Source organism: Curcuma longa, chromosome 3, assembly GCF_044706935.1.
Source record: "Curcuma longa cultivar G26 ecotype Majalengka, Jawa Barat chromosome 3, ITB_CL_G26_1.1, whole genome shotgun sequence".
Taxonomy (NCBI): Eukaryota; Viridiplantae; Streptophyta; class Magnoliopsida; order Zingiberales; family Zingiberaceae; genus Curcuma; species Curcuma longa.
Genome location: NC_133863.1, coordinates 2,233,414 through 2,249,360, shown reverse-complemented (window position 1 = coordinate 2,249,360; position 15,947 = coordinate 2,233,414). Strand labels below are relative to the sequence as shown.

Here is a 15,947-nt window from a genome sequence, read left to right as displayed (position 1 = left end):
GTGCTGGAGTGTGGCCTTTGTCGATATAATTGAATTGATATTCAGATGGTAGATTGTTCTAGACAGAGAATTAATAGATTGTCATAAAACTACAATATCTAAAAATAGTTAATTCTCAATCTAAACTAGCAATAGACCAATCAAAAAAGAAAAAAATAATTTAGAATAAAATAGTTTTAATTTTGTTTAACAAAAGCATCCCTTTTATAATAACTCCACCGACGTCTAGATAGTACTGGAGTTGACTCGGACTGAAGTCCACTTTAAATGGGCTTAAATGGGCTGGACGGCCCACGATAGATCGTCGTTGGACATGCTCTACGTGATGTAAACCTCAAACCCTCGAACTGAACGCGAGGCAGCCGTGCTCTGCTGTTCCGTTGCTTCTCACTGCGCTTACGCCATGTATCGGGCAGCCGCCGCCGCCGCCGCCGCTTCCTCTGCGCTCAGGTCCGCTCTCTTACTTCCCCTTCTTCCTTCTCTTGCTTTTGCAGCCTTTCCTTATCTTTTTTCACTCTTGGGCGTCGACCAGGCGATCCTCGTCGTGGAAACAGGTACATTTCGACCGGTTGCATTTATGGCCTGACGTGTTCTTCATTCCATCGTTGTTGAATTCCTTTTGGTGGTTGTAATACTGGGATGAAATGGAATGCTTAAAAAGATTGGGAATGGTGGTGGAATTGTTTTCGCACGGAGCTACGCTGCAAAAGACATAAACTTTGGAGCAGGAGCTCGGGCTGCAATGCTACAAGGAGTCAACGAACTCACTGAGGCTGTTAAGGTTACCATGGGCCCCAAGGTGTGTCATGATCCCATTTCGTTGGGTACGGTTGCACTTCTCTGATATAAGTTTTTATTTATCACGACTTGGCAATTACTAATTATTGGAGTTGGCTTTCTTAAATAATTATTTTGGATATGGATGAACTATTTCAAGAGTAGATCATTATCTGACGATGAGAAATTAATGTGATTATGAGCTTATATATGTGTGGTTCATGTAGACGAATGTTAATTTGAGTATATGTGAATGTTAATTCTTATAAGACTAATAAGTGGTCAATTGTCTAAAAAGTTAGGGATCATTAATCCTTAATGTGAATGAAGACTGGAATGAGGGCCGTACTTAATTAGTAATCAAATTTTGAGCTCAAATTTCACAACCGAACTACCAAGGAGGACAATAGCCATGGATGTGTTGCAATGCCAAACAGTTGAGGAACATGTTATGCGGACACTGAACAAGTGACATAGAGGAATACACTTCATGCACACTATAGGACAGCGCTGAGGGCATGTGCCTTACACGAACCAAACAGGCAACATTGGGTGAATGTACCTTGGTCGCTTGAACTTGATTGGATGCCTCACTGCTTGAACTTGCGGCACCTGGTGGATGTTGTAAGCGTTTGAGCATGACAATGTTGACTTAAACAGAAATGGTTCATCTCTTGCCTCAACTTTATCATTTAGTTGAGAGGGACAAGTATGCCTGAAAGGGTGTGTTGACTAACCCGAATGGGTGCATTGACAAACTAGTCATAACTTATGCTGTCATACCGATGACTCCATCAGACTGATCCACTGGCTAGTCAACAAGTTCGTTGTCCAACAGGTGCTAGTTGGATTGGCAATGACAAATTCCAACAACATTAATTGCCCCAAACGACTACCGATTTTGGTGGAATCTAGGGATTGCAGGATAGAGGGAAAGTTTGTTGAGGATGATAGTTCTTGTTCTTTTCATAGAATTTATAATTTTCAGTTTCATAACAAGAATATAGAAAATTCCTTCTTAATTATGTTCTGATTGCTTGCATGTCTCCTTCACGGTGTTTCGATGTATGGTTAGTGAGGTGGATTAGGTATTAGTTATGTGGAAGACATATAGCCAATGAATTATTAAATAGTAAATCAAATTGGTATGGATGCTTGCAACATCTTTCTAGTTTCTAATGTAGCATAACTTCACCTAACAATCATTCCACTAGCCTGTAAAGCTAATGCAAGTAGTGCTGTATTATGTGGCATTCAGATCAGCTTGTCTTGTGCAGGGCAGGACTGTGATTATTGAGAAAAATCGGGGAGATGTGAAAGTCACAAAAGATGGCGTAACTGTTGCCAAAAGTATTGAATTTAAGGAGAGATTTAAAAATATTGGTGCAGATCTTGTGAAGCAAGTTGCTAAGGCCACTAACTCTGCTGCAGGAGATGGTAATGTTGGATATATATATTTCTAAGATTCTGCATTTTAAGCTTATTCTCATCTTGTCGCGAATCCTCTATTTATCTTATGCAGGATGTCAGGATGTCAGTGTACTAAAGGAATTCTATTTACTTTGTAGTTTTTCATTATTGCCCATTTAACTTGTATGGGCAATCATTTGACGTTGATTCAAAGTGATGGGAAATATTATCTTTTGAAGTGGACACACAAATCTTGACATTTTTTTCATGGAATATATGTAAACTCCACATTATACTTAAAATGAAGAATATAACTAGGATCTGACTCAACCATTTGGGACAAACTTTCAAGAAAAAACAACCTTTAAAGTTGATTCTAGCTGTGTAACTTTGACAAACTTCAATGATTTCATTGACATTTCTCTTCATGTATATATTAGACTACTTTGTTCATTTGCAGGAGCTTTTAATGTGGTGAACATGATGTTATCACTTGTTGTCATATCTGATACATTGTTTTTCATCATATGCATTAGCTTGTGGACTAAACCCGTCCAAGTTTTGAGGCTATTTCTTTGTATTCAGCTATGAAGTGATTTGTACTTTATAATGAATAATGTTGATGGTTTAGCTTCTAAAGCATGCACTGAGATGGGAATATCACAAACAGTTACATTAAATTCCAACTTTGACTGACAACAGGTACAACTTGTGCAACTGTTCTAACTCAAGCAATACTAGTTGAAGGTTGCAAATCAGTGGCAGCAGGAGTTAATGTCATGGACTTGCGCCGTGGCATTAATATAGCAGTTGATGCTGTTATTTCTCATTTGAGAAAACGGGCCTGGATGATTAGTACTTCAGAAGAAATTACTCAGGTGAATAGTTTTCTCAAGATAGATTCTTTACCGTCATATTGATTATTTTACATTCTCATAAATGATAGTTCTTATACTAATGAATGAATTATCTTGTTTTAGGCTGCCTAGTGAATTTTGTTTGTCTATTGTTGACTATAATATTACTACCAAAGATAAATATCCATGAAGTGCATTCTTAAAAGTTTTCTCTAGTATCATCAGTTCCATTGCTTAGATTGCATACTGCTATTTGATGCTTCATGTTTTTCTATTATCTTTTCACATCCACATGCCTATTGTTTTTGCTAGTCTAACTTAACACATGTAATAGGTTGCTACTATTTCTGCAAATAGTGAACGAGAAATTGGTGAATTAATTGCTAGAGCGATGGAAAAAGTTGGAAAAGATGGAGTCATCACTGTCTCTGTAAGTTTCTGTTAAATTGAAACATAAACATAACAGTTTAAACTAATCAAAATTCTCGGAACTTCTGGTGCTTCTTGCTGCAAGGTTGGAAATACATTAGAAAATGAGATGGAGGTGGTGGAGGGAATGAAACTTGGAAGGGGTTACATATCACCATACTTCATTACAGATGCAATGACCCAAAAATGTGTGAGTTCTCTGAGATCCTTCATTTCTGCTAAGATATATTTCTTTTGTGATGAAACATAACCAGTATAGCTCCATTCAAGAATTTGCATAAATGAAGTGCTTGCCTTGAATCTTACGTTGTCAGTCTTAAATATACTTTTTGGAAAATCTTCAAGCAAAATACTCTTAATGGAGAAGAATTTTGGAAAACTCAACAATATGATTACATTTCTCAGATTGACTGGTCTACCCATGTGATTCAAAAATCTTATGTTGTCAATCTTAAATATACTTTTTTTGAGACACATGTTTGGTATCATTTCACAGAGCAAATGTACTCCACTGCCAATATTACTGTCAACTTTTGATTTCTGTAACATCATTTTGGAAGTGAATTGGTTGTGAGTTAGTCAATTAGAAGTTGCATTACTTGTTCTTTATTAATTTTCACATGAAGATAATGTTTCCAGGAGCTAGAAAATCCACTGATTCTTATTCACGATAAGAAGATTTCAGACATGAATTCTCTTTTACCAGTATTGGAGATTGCTTTGAAGGTAATGCTACTATGATTCCCCTTATTAATTTGTCAAATGACTGCATAAGAAAAATCCTGGTAAGGAAACTAAGATGCTTGCTTTTATGTGTATGTAGACAAAAAGATCACTTCTACTTGTTAGTGAGGATGTTGTAGATGATGCTCTAGCTATGTTGTTGATGAATAAGCGCCGGGCTGGCCTTAAGGTAATAATTCAAATCAACCAAAATAAACATGCACACCACACTTTACTCTCTTGTCCAACAGTTCTTAGATCCTTGTTTTTTGTCAGCAATACATACATTCCGTGTTACACTACTTGACAAATTCTTGCAAGTTTGAATTATTTTAATCCTACTGGAAGCTTCTCTATTATAATCTAAAAGTTTTTTTTTTGCCTCCTAAATTTTAGGTTTGTGCTATTAAGGCCCCTGGGTTTGGTGAAAATAGACGTGCAAATTTGGATGATCTTGCCATACTTACAGGAGGGGAGGTTACATGTTTCTCTTGGTTTCCAAATTTCATGCTTTAGACTATGATCACTATAATAAATTCCTAGTTAAAAAAAAAAATCTGTACACAGTGGTGCTGAGTGCATTGCCTTATTTTAATATCTAAACATGCAGGTAATTACAGAGGATCGTGGTCTGAACCTTAGCAAAGTCAAACTAGAAAAACTTGGTACAGCTAAAAAGGTTTGTAATGATTCACATGAAATACTGTCTACAGATAAAACTAATTTTTTTTACTCTTTTAGGTAACTGTCTCTCTTGATGATACTATCATTCTACATGGTGGAGGTGACAAGAAACTGATTGAAGAAAGATGTGCAGCGGTAATGGTTTTTTTTTCTTCTAATATTGTAAAACTGAGTTTATCTGGCCATCATATTGGATTCCTTATCCAGTCACATCTCTAAGGGGAGCCTTGGCGCAACGGTAAGGTTGCTGCCATGTGACAGGTCACGGGTTCAAATCCTGGAAACAGCCTCTTGCCAAAGGCAAGGTAAGGTTGCGTACAATGGATCCTTTCCCCGGACCCCGCATGGTGGGAGCTTCGTGCACCGGGCTGCCCCCCATTAGTTTCTCTAGAATAGTCGCTTGGTTTCTTTCTGCCCACTAACTAAACTTTTTCTGGTAACCAAAATATTCGCTTGTAACCTATGAGTGTCGCTTAGGATTGGCTGCAACTGAATATTGAAGACTGTTCTTGTACATTTCTACAGCTTAGAACAGCCATTGAGAAAAGTACAGCTTTGTTTGATAAGGAAAAGGCACAAGAACGTTTGTCAAAGCTCTCTGGAGGAGTAGCCATTCTTAAGGTCTGTTTGATGAAATTTATAGTAGTTTTGTTCCATTTTTGAACACCTCTTCATGTTCATCAATTTGTAGATTGGTGGAGCAAGTGAAGCTGAAGTTGGTGAGAAAAAGGACAGGGTTAAAGATGCTCTAAATGCTGCAAGGGCAGCTGTGGAAGAGGGAGTTTTACCAGGTAACATTGCACTTGTGGGAAAACATGCCCTTGTTTATGATGGTCTTATCTGATTTGTGCCCATAGGTGGTGGGGTTGCTCTCTTGTATGCTACAAAGGAGCTTGATAAGATTCAAACATCCAATGATGACGAGAAAATTGGGGTTCAGATCATTAAAAATGCTCTAAAGGTCCTTACCTGTTTGATTTGTGTGCCTCACTGTAGTGTAACCCATGACATGTTCACTATCTTGGCTTGGTTGTTTGTAGGCACCTACTTTGACTATTGCTGAAAATGCTGGTGTTGATGGTGCATTAATTGTTGGCAAATTGCTTGAACAGGATAATCTGAATTTAGGATATAATGCTGCTACAGGTTTGTGTTATAGTACCTCTTAGCTTTGTTATTAGGAAAGTTCTTGATACTACCTAGAAGCATTGGAGGTATGAGACATTTTTTTAACAAAAAATTGCTTTGAAAAGTTGTGTACCTTATCTATTTACTTTCTTCTATAACTTAGAAATGTGATAAAGAAACCTTGTACATCTATTACCCTATCCATATTTTGCTGTTTTCAAATTCTTTATGTTTCGATCTTCGAATCGGATATATTGTCTAGTCAAATGTTTCACCGAGGTAGACCACCAAATTTTCATGGTATCTCGTATCAACAAACCGATTGGTTTATGCTCCATTTGATTTCTCTACTTTTCAGACTCCAAAATTGTTGCATAGATGGTGTTGCTTTCATCCTTGTCTGTATTACTGGTTGAAGGATGTTTTTATACCTTCGACCCTGGATTGCCTGTTTAGTTCTAATGCTATATATCAAATGGAATTTGTAAATATTCATTTCGCTATCCATCATTCAGAGACTTATTTGTTTACGATTACCATCAAGAAAGTATACCCCAATATCCTATTGAAGTTTGGAAAAAGTTGTAAAACTGAATGTGTCCATCCCAAGTGAGCTTTATTATCAGCTGATATTCCTTTTCTGTGTGTTCTATTCTTAAAAATTCTAGTAAGATATTTGTCTTGCTTGCTGCTGCAGGTGAATACATTGACATGGTAGAGGCTGGAATCGTTGATCCCCTAAAAGTCATTAGAACTGCATTAGTCGACGCTGCCAGGTAAAAAGAATCCATTTGCATACTTAATGTACTGATCATCAAGCAGTGTCTTGAAACTCACCTGACTGGCAACTTTGATGGCAGTGTTTCTGTCTTGTTGACAACAACTGAAGCAGCAATTGTTGAGCTTCCTGACGGGAGAAATGGTCGACCAGTAAGCCGCATTCCACGGATGGATGACATGGATTTGTGAAAGAAAAGAGTTTCATCCAAACACAGGTACATGACCTAAAAGAACAAGGGGAAAAAAACAATGGGCCGCTTGTGAACTAATGGAAGAGTTCGATAGCATTAGAGGCTTCGGTTGCTTGTATGTTGTATGGAGCATTCTTGAGCATTTTGTGATATTCAGTTTATTCTTCAAGGAGGAACTTTTGAGCTGGTGACAATAAAACACAAGCAAACAAAGACATTGGGGGTGCTCTAATGAATCTTGTTTTTGATTAATGCCTCTAACCAATGACATAGTAATCAATGTTAAGCGTGCTTGTGACGGCATCCAATAGAATTTTAAAGTTAAGCATGTTTGAACAAGAACAATATTAAGACGGATGACCCCTTGAGAAGTTCTCATGTTACATGATACCTGAATTGTTAAAGTGTAAGCATCATTTTGGTTTTCTCAACATAGGAATATGAATAAATAGTAAAATCATTATACAAAAAAAATCTCGTTGCTAACGCTTGATGGCAATGTGATTGGTTGCTACAATAAAGGAAATAATAAGATATCACCAGAATTTGTATAACTATTAATCAATATCTTTACAGACTACCCTTTTATACATACGTGTGACAATAAACTATAAAATCATAGAACCCTTGATAAAAGATATGAGAGATGGAAATTTTTCCTTGTTCTTTGTACATAAATGAATATGTGCCCATGGGTCAATTTAGTGACTGCATTTTTTTTCTTTTACTTCACAATGATTCATAAGGTCTGTGACAAATCAGATTCACCACAGAATGCATCTGGTTCAAATGACCTTGCTGATTCGTCATTGTATGCCCCAGGTATAGCCCGTGCTTGTCCCCCAGAATCTCCAGGTGCAGACGATGGGTACTCGATGTTAACAAATATCAGGGCGCACACAAATAAAGAGACAGCCAGACCGACCAAAGTGAGCTTGACTCTGCTTAATACAGGTTTCACCTGCAGATGAGCCAAAACCAAAATAATACATGGGACTGAGTAAATTGAGAGAATGAATAAAAAAAGCAATCCCTAGATTCTGCAAGACTGCTCGAAATGGTAAGAATAGATCGTTGCAAATATATGCACTCTATTTGTAAGTTTTTTCTTACAGAAAATGAACCCAGAAGACGATCGCGAGCTAGAACTTCAGGCGTCTTCACCCATATCTGGCAATCATATACAAACATATTGCATGAGTTAAGAGCCTTAAACGAAGAAATAATAGGAAGCATCCTTCTAAAAACATAATAGTAGTAGAAATTTGACAAAAGCCACCAGTACCAAAAATTCAGGGAGTACAGGCCAACATAATAGACTGTTAGCAAGTCAGTGATTCTTTAGAAACCAAAAAAAAAAAAAAAAAACACTTTTTCTGAAGTAGTAGAAATTTGTCTAGAATAACAATGTAAATGGACAGGTAAGTGTTGCTGCATCTAAATAAGCACTATTCTCACATTCAATATTAGTAAGCCTACTTGCAGTAACACTGCAAAGTAAGAGTCAAGGAATGATCATCTTAGATGAAGGTCTTCTTGAGACAATAGTTCCTAAAAACTCACATTATTTAGCTACTTAAGTGGACTGAAATAGAAATCCTTATGAGTCAATAATGCTTGTGTATTATGTTACTATCCTTTGCAGACATTTTTCTACTCAAACTTTCAATTTTAATTAATTGTAAAGAATATTTTAGTCTCATGGATTTGACACATAATTGAGTCTAAATAAAACTGTATTTAACTGCAAGTTTACCTAAGCGAGATATGAGTAGAAAATTCCATACATCATCCCTTTTCTGCATTACATTTAGGATTGAATTCACATATAGGCTGTTGTGCAAGTGGATAACTAGCGTCTTCAGTCAATATATCTAAATCTTTGAACGCTTCGACTTGTTTTGTCTGTCATTTTATTCACTTAAAAATTATCATGAATTCCAGATCAACGTTTTGTATTTGAATCTTATACAGTACCTTCTTTGAGGAACATTTGCATGACATAAAACAGATAGATCTCATTCACCCCTACATTTTTTATCCTACTCTGTCATAACCAATACCAACACAAATGACTATGAACTAATCTGTCTAAACCTAATAAGAAATTATTAGCTCAAGGATCATAGAGTAATAACAATTGAAGGATCAAAGTGCAAGTGAAGATTAGTTTGAGATTTAGCAATAATGCACTCGTCAACAACTAAAATTCATACGCAAGAGGAATCGTATAGCTTAATCTATAGTTTAGCGATAATAGAAGGCCCATAGTTTGTAAACGTTGTCAAGTTTTTCCTATTTGATTCACCCATACAAACAAAGATCTAAATTCAAGAGAAAATAGAGAAAATACCACGAACAACGAGAAAGATTGCAAGCAGAGAATATTATACCTGCCCATCGTACCATCCTGTCTCCTCATCTGTGACGCGCACAAAAAAAGTCCAGTCAAATCGAGCAAATAAGCAAAGGGAAACTTAAAGGTACAAGTTTTCTCACACTCGACGGTTGCGCTGAGCAAGCGGTTACCAACGTACGCCCATCCGAGGTACATCCGGAGGACGGCGAGCGTGACGGCGAGAAGCCCAGCAGAGGCGGCTCCGAGGGCGCATCGAGGATCGGACAGGCTATGGGTACCGAAGGCGGAGACGGGTAGGCCAACGAGGAGAGCGAATAGGCCTCCGGTGACGGCGAGGCGGGAGGAGTAGAGGCGGAGATCGGCGGCGGCCCAGGAGAAGGGGAAGGAGGTGGAGAGGGCCTGGTACTCGTTCACCGGCAGCTGATCGAGCGGGACGGGGCAGTCCGTCTCCGGTGGGCTTCCATTGCGGAACGAGGAGGAGGGGGAGGAGGAAGCGGAGATCGGCGGCGGCCTCCTCCTCCCTTCGGCTGCTGCTTGTTGTAGCTCGTCGCAGTCCTTGCGAGGCTAGGGCTTCGGAAAGAAGGCAGCTTGTTCGTGTGCGCATCGAGGGGAAAGACGAAGAGCGACGCTGCGATGGCCATGACTGGAGCAAAGAGAATTATTTTCCTGGGTTCGATCGAGTGGGTGTGTCTTGCGGGTAACTGGTAGTCTAGTACTGCTCTTGCCTTCCATTATCCACCAGCCGTTTCGTTTCCAAGTTTTCATTAGATAATCATAATTCAAAAAACAGGAAAAGAAAAACAAAAACAAAAAGCTCTTTGTACTTAAAAATTAATGAATCACTTTCAAATGGAAAAAACTAAATATCTGAATTATTAAAAAAAACACTTCGAGTTTCAACTTTGTTTGTTATCTATTGCGTGATTAAACAGTGTTCACAGGAACACATGCTGTTCAATAAGATTTGTCTTTTTTTTGCAGCTGACAATAAACATTTCGTCCTCACGCACGCAACTTAAATAGAGTTGGAGTGCACATAATAATAAACAACCTTTCAAAGAACAAGCCACATGAAAGGATTGACCTCCTTGTTCCATAATAGCAGCAAATATATATACATTGTTTATTTACAGCATATTGACAGTTGAATATTAACACGAGAAGCAGTTTTAGAAAGTAAAACATAAATAAATGAACAAGCATGCTTTGACCACTATTGCACAATGCTTGAAGGTTTATGCCATAAAGAATTGCATCTACTGAAAAGGTTAGTTTTTTCTTCAGAGAGGCAGCGAATTTGAAAGCAGAGTGCAAGCTAAATAAGCTATAAAGCCAAATGATACACTGAAAAGGTTTGTAACATCGAGAGTTCTAAGTGTAATATAATTAAATGAAATCCATAGAGGTATCCTGACCTGTAATCAAAGGAAGTACTTCAAGCATGTTAAAAGATCTAACTAGTAGAAGAATCCACATGACAGAAGTAGCACTTGACACAGTGAGATAATTGATACTATATGAACTTGATAAGATAGAGGTGTGAATGTTGAACTCTTGGTGGAAGTCGACAATCTAGAGGAACTATCTTCTCTAGGATCCAATTCACTACCGGAACAGTTGCTTGGAAATTTACTACTACCTCAGTCAGCCTTCCCTGATGTTTCAGTATAACAATGGTTGGCACCTTCCATGATATATGGCTTGTGGATGGAAATTAGCGTTGCAATTTTATAGGCATCTTCCACATGAATAATTTCACTGCAAAACCAAGAACTGTGAAGAACCTGAAATAAGCAACATACCCTCTAAAATCTGCATGACCAAAAATTCCAGCGTACTATAAGAAATCTTAATTTTAAGCAAGGTGAAAACTATTTAACGTAATTGGACTGTCGAATGATAAAACTTGATGTCTTTTACTTTCAGGCTTTTATGGGAATTTAAAACAGCTATAATTATCTGATACAATGTTCTAATGTAGATAACTTATCTGAGTTTTATATCCAGCATTATTGACTGAACACCCAAGTTTGTGTTAATCAGACAAATATTGTTTTTATATGAGAGATTATTGTCATCAAACTGTCTTTGTCCATGGCATTTATATGAGAGGTCATTCCGATAACATAACCAATTGAACCTAAACTGATTAAAGGCTTATTCAAAGCAAGAAAGTTTTATGCTCCATTGGACACTTGAACCTAAACCTCTAGGTGAGATGGCTAAGCAAAACCCTCAACCAGAGGGCATTTAGGTGCCTGCCTTAGCCGCCTCTTAATAGTACCAGTAGCGAACACAGGGTGCCCAAAATCCAAATGCTCTGAGATAAACTAATGGCATAGAAGGGTATTTTCTAGGTGCTGACTGTTCTAAGTTCCCATATAAGCTGATTAGCCAAGCCCATGACGTTGCAAATTAATGTATGATAGATTATTAAAAGCATGGTTAATTTCATAATAAGTGATAATTACCACCACAATTAACCAGTGGTAGTACACTAATTATTCCATCTAAATGTCATATAATCTCTTAAAAGATGATATCATAATAGACCATTTATGGAGCCAAAAAGAATAAAAATGATTACTTGTAAAAAGTCGTTTAATTACTAAGAGCAAAGGAAAAAAGTAGCAACCTGCACTCATTAGTAGAGAGGCATCTGCATGCATATCTATATGTTTTAGTCTGTGCGTTAGACATCGATTAAAAGGAACATGTTCATATAGGGATAGGATCATACGAGGATCATGTGTTCTTTTATCAAATGGGATTGATTTTCCGTGTAAATTTTAGTTTCATTTCTTTTTAACCTACATCTAAGAATCACTTTCAGGTTGCTTCCTAGAAACAAGTAACACAAACATGAACTTCCCATGTGCATAAATAAACAGAAACAGAAGCCCTACAAGAAAAATGGAAATTGATACAAGAACATGGAAATTGATACGCGCCAGAACCCATTTCAGATTATTCAGTAAAAAAATGTTGAACAAGTCAAATATCATCATGGATAACTAGGAGGCAGGAAGACGAAGCTGTCTCAAACTATACAAGAATGATTATAATAAAGTTTGATTACTAAATGAGAAAATGAAGTAGATTTGCCAAAGAGCATCAACCTTTACCATAGCTAACATTAGCACTTATTTCATAATCTTTTAGCATGTAAATCTTAAGCTCCTTTCAAGTGGATTTTGTACTCAAAGGTTCATCTTCACATTGGCTGGAAATATCAGGGGCACCATCATATAGGGCTCACAGAATATATAGAATTGGTTAAACACATGAGAATCAGAGTAACACAGAAAAATAAAATTTTCCTGGATTAAGATGAAACCTGAAACCTTTCAGAAAGGCGGACACAAGCCCATAGAAAGCAGATGTAGCAGCCCAGTAACCAATCGACCTGTTGGTTTATTGCTTTTTTTTAAGTCTGTTAATTGATCTTCTCTCTCCTCCGGCCATTGACGGAAGCCGGGAAGGGAAGAGGCAATGGACGCCGAGTGTAAAGAGATGGTGGTGAGCGCATTGATTGATTGATTCCCGGTGCAGCGAGGTCAGAGCCCTCGCAACACTTGGCTGTCCTCCCTCACAACAGTCCACCACTCACGAACCTGTTCCCCAACCCCCACCTCCGCTTTCTTTTTCTTTCCCCATTCTCTTCTCCTCCTCCTCCTCCTCCCTCCTCCCCCCTATGCCCTTCGCATTAACTTCCCCACCCACCTCCCTCCTCCTCGATCGCGTTTTCTCTGCCCCTCTGCCGCCTCGCCCTTTCCAATTTCCCCCCACAAGATTCGCGACAAATTGCTCAATTACTTAGCCCTTCTACCTTCCATGGACGGGGCGAGTAAGCTACGACTGACACCCGTTTCAGCCAGCGGATCCTCCTCCTGCGACCTCTCCAACGACGTCGACGGCAGCACCGACGCCGCTGCAGAGCACCGCGCCACCCGGAGAAGGAAGATGGTAGCCAAGCAGCGCGGCCGGAGAGCCCGCCGTCGCCCTGCATCCGAAACCAACCCTGCCTCCGTAAGCACTCCCATCCCCCCGACTCCGCCTTGATTTCGCTTCCATCTAATTCCAACCTCAGTCCAAATCTATACACGAGACTTGATGGGCTTCGAGGAGATGTTGGGCCGGGCATTGATTTCCCCTATCAGCCATCCATTCTTCCTCCTCTGATCGTTCTTTCCTTTGTTTTTGCTTTTCACGGAGAGTTTGTACTTGAGTTCATCTATCGATTAGAGATTTTTTTGATCTCAACTATTTGAGCATTAGCAATGTTCTTAATCATAGCAGGGATCTGTGCTGGATTTGAATGTGCCAGCCCTTGATCCTGACGTACGTGACATTTCTCTCTTTGTATCTCCTTTACATATACAACCTGCAACGCAACTGTTTGAGCATGCAGTTTTCTTCATCTTGATCCTCCTCAGCAAGCCGTGGCTGGTTTGAGGTTTCTTCTGCAAAAGGAGCTCAGGAACAGTGATGTTAGCCAACTAGGAAGAATTGTTCTTCCAAAGGTAGCATATATAATTTAACACTTTGAATCTTTTCCCTAATTTTTCATCTCTCATTAATTTTGTGTATATGAAATTCACAGAAAGAAGCAGAGGCCCACCTTCCAAATCTGACCTGCAGGGAAGGCATTGCTATAAACATGGACGACTTGGAGAACCTTCACGTTTGGACATTCAAATACAGGTTTCATTCATGAACCAGTTTTAATTTCCTTGATGAAGTACACAAAATGAGAAGAATACAGAAGAAAATCAATGTAATCTTCCTAAAGCTAAGTCGCGTGTTACTACTTTAACTTGCCATTCATATCATTATCAGGTTTTGGCCTAACAACAGAAGCAGAATGTACATACTGGAGAACACAGGTGACGTCGAGTTTCTGCATGCCAACAGTACTAATCCTATATATATCATGCACGATCTCAACTATATATATATATGCCATAATCTTTGGATTTGAATGTTTTAAGGCGATTATGTTAAGGAACATCGACTCCAGCTTGGAGATTTCGTCATGATATACAAAGACGATAGCAAGGACCGTTATGTATGAACAGTGGCTCTGATATCATTTGTTCTTTGCTTAATTATCGTATGGATGACTTGATTGGCATTCATAATTATATATATTAATTAGGTGATTCGGGCGAGGAAGGTGCAGCAGGCTGAGAGAGAGGTTGTGTTGGGCCGGTGGACGAGGGGATTTTTGACTCCATATTGCCCGATATTGTGGTGGGCAGCGCAAGATACTCAGATCTCTTCTTGCCGTTGGCGGAAGGGATGAACAGCATCGCGTATGGATGCGGGCTGAGCTACGCCTTCGAGGAGGACTTCCCCACCGCATTGCTCGATGATGGAACTGGAAGCAGCAGCGCCAGCGGGTCAGCCTTCGACTGGGAATCTGTCATTTGATCTGATCACCATGCCTCCGATCGATCTCTTCTGTGCTTCCATTGCTAGCTAGCTACTTCCTATTAATTACTACGTACGTACGTTAATTTAGAATAATGAAGCAGCAGCAACGAACAAGGCGCATGCAGGAAGTTCCTTCCAGTGTACCATCATTTTGTGATGAATAAGTCCACGCATACGTACTTTGTGGAATGTATGCTAATTAATTACATATGTGTGGATGTTGTTATTTTAATCAAGAATTACATCATTGTTTTTTTAGTTATAATTAATTAACCTTGTTTAAGATTGATTAATGTTTGTTCTGGGGCGATTTAATCAAGATTAATTCCTTCACTTAGTTATATTCAATTTAGTATAAATCTTAAAGCTTCTATTATATATGAGGCATTTGAAAATTATGAATGTAATATACTTAATTATATTATATTTTTTATAGTGTGTTCCAAACCGCCGCTAAACGATTTTTAAACCGTGCTTTTTTCCTTGTGTTGTTATGTACCTAGATAAAGGTTTTTATATTATCATAAACTACAATTCTATAAACTATAAAATTATCATAATTAGAATTATGATCACATTATGATTTTATATATAATTTTTATAATTCAAAAGTACCATATATAAATATATAAAATTATAACAATTGATATATATATATGAAACAATAATACATGATTTGATTATATAAAATGAGTAAAAATGAAAAGGATCTAATTATCAAAAAGAACGTTTCTTTTTTTATTTATTATGGAAATAGTATTCCATCCCACTTTAATTTTTTTCATAAATATCTCTATTTTTAGTATTATGGTAGCAACTACGAAATTGAACTTTAGACAATTATAGTAATTACGACACCGTAACTATTATAAATAGCTGCAACAACTATGAGTTCATCTCAACTATAAAATTATAACAACTACAATCCTATAATTGTCAAGCAATTGTAATAACTATGATTTTATAATTATTATAACTATAAAATTATAGCGCAATTACAATCTCATAGCTATTATAACTACATAGTTATAACAACTACGATCTCATAATTATTATAATTATATTACAACTACGATCTTATAAATATAATTGATATATAATTATAACAATTATGATTTAGTAGTTATTATAATATAATATTGATAAAAAATAAATTATTTATATCATTTATAA

At 37.7% G+C, this 15,947-nt stretch overlaps 3 protein-coding genes across 3 annotated transcripts; 2 read left to right on the top strand and 1 right to left on the bottom strand.

The window, feature by feature from the left end:
- Positions 1-373: 373 nt before the first annotated feature.
- On the top strand, positions 374-7,265 carry LOC141824336 (chaperonin CPN60-like 2, mitochondrial). The gene is made up of 18 exons (XM_074711600.1): positions 374-450; positions 533-554; positions 662-799; positions 2,055-2,214; positions 2,890-3,065; positions 3,379-3,474; positions 3,559-3,663; positions 4,113-4,199; positions 4,297-4,386; positions 4,593-4,673; positions 4,807-4,875; positions 4,938-5,015; positions 5,406-5,501; positions 5,572-5,671; positions 5,738-5,841; positions 5,921-6,026; positions 6,706-6,784; positions 6,869-7,265. The coding sequence occupies exons 1-18, from the start codon at positions 404-406 to the stop codon at positions 6,975-6,977; spliced, it is 1,743 nt and encodes a 580-aa protein (XP_074567701.1). The 5' UTR covers positions 374-403; the 3' UTR covers positions 6,978-7,265.
- Positions 7,266-7,505: 240 nt separating this feature from the next.
- LOC141824568 (uncharacterized protein ycf36) lies at positions 7,506-10,282 on the bottom strand. Its single transcript, XM_074711877.1, is given in 5 exon segments — positions 7,506-7,940; positions 8,093-8,149; positions 9,373-9,401; positions 9,479-9,862; positions 9,865-10,282. Coding segments are annotated over 5 exon segments (807 nt in total). The 5' UTR covers positions 9,980-10,282; the 3' UTR covers positions 7,506-7,718.
- Positions 10,283-13,172: 2,890 nt separating this feature from the next.
- LOC141823015 (B3 domain-containing protein LFL1-like) lies at positions 13,173-14,771 on the top strand. The gene is given in 7 exon segments (XM_074710294.1): positions 13,173-13,367; positions 13,775-13,861; positions 13,942-14,042; positions 14,178-14,224; positions 14,330-14,406; positions 14,497-14,535; positions 14,538-14,771. Coding segments are annotated over 7 exon segments (780 nt in total).
- Positions 14,772-15,947: the final 1,176 nt, after the last annotated feature.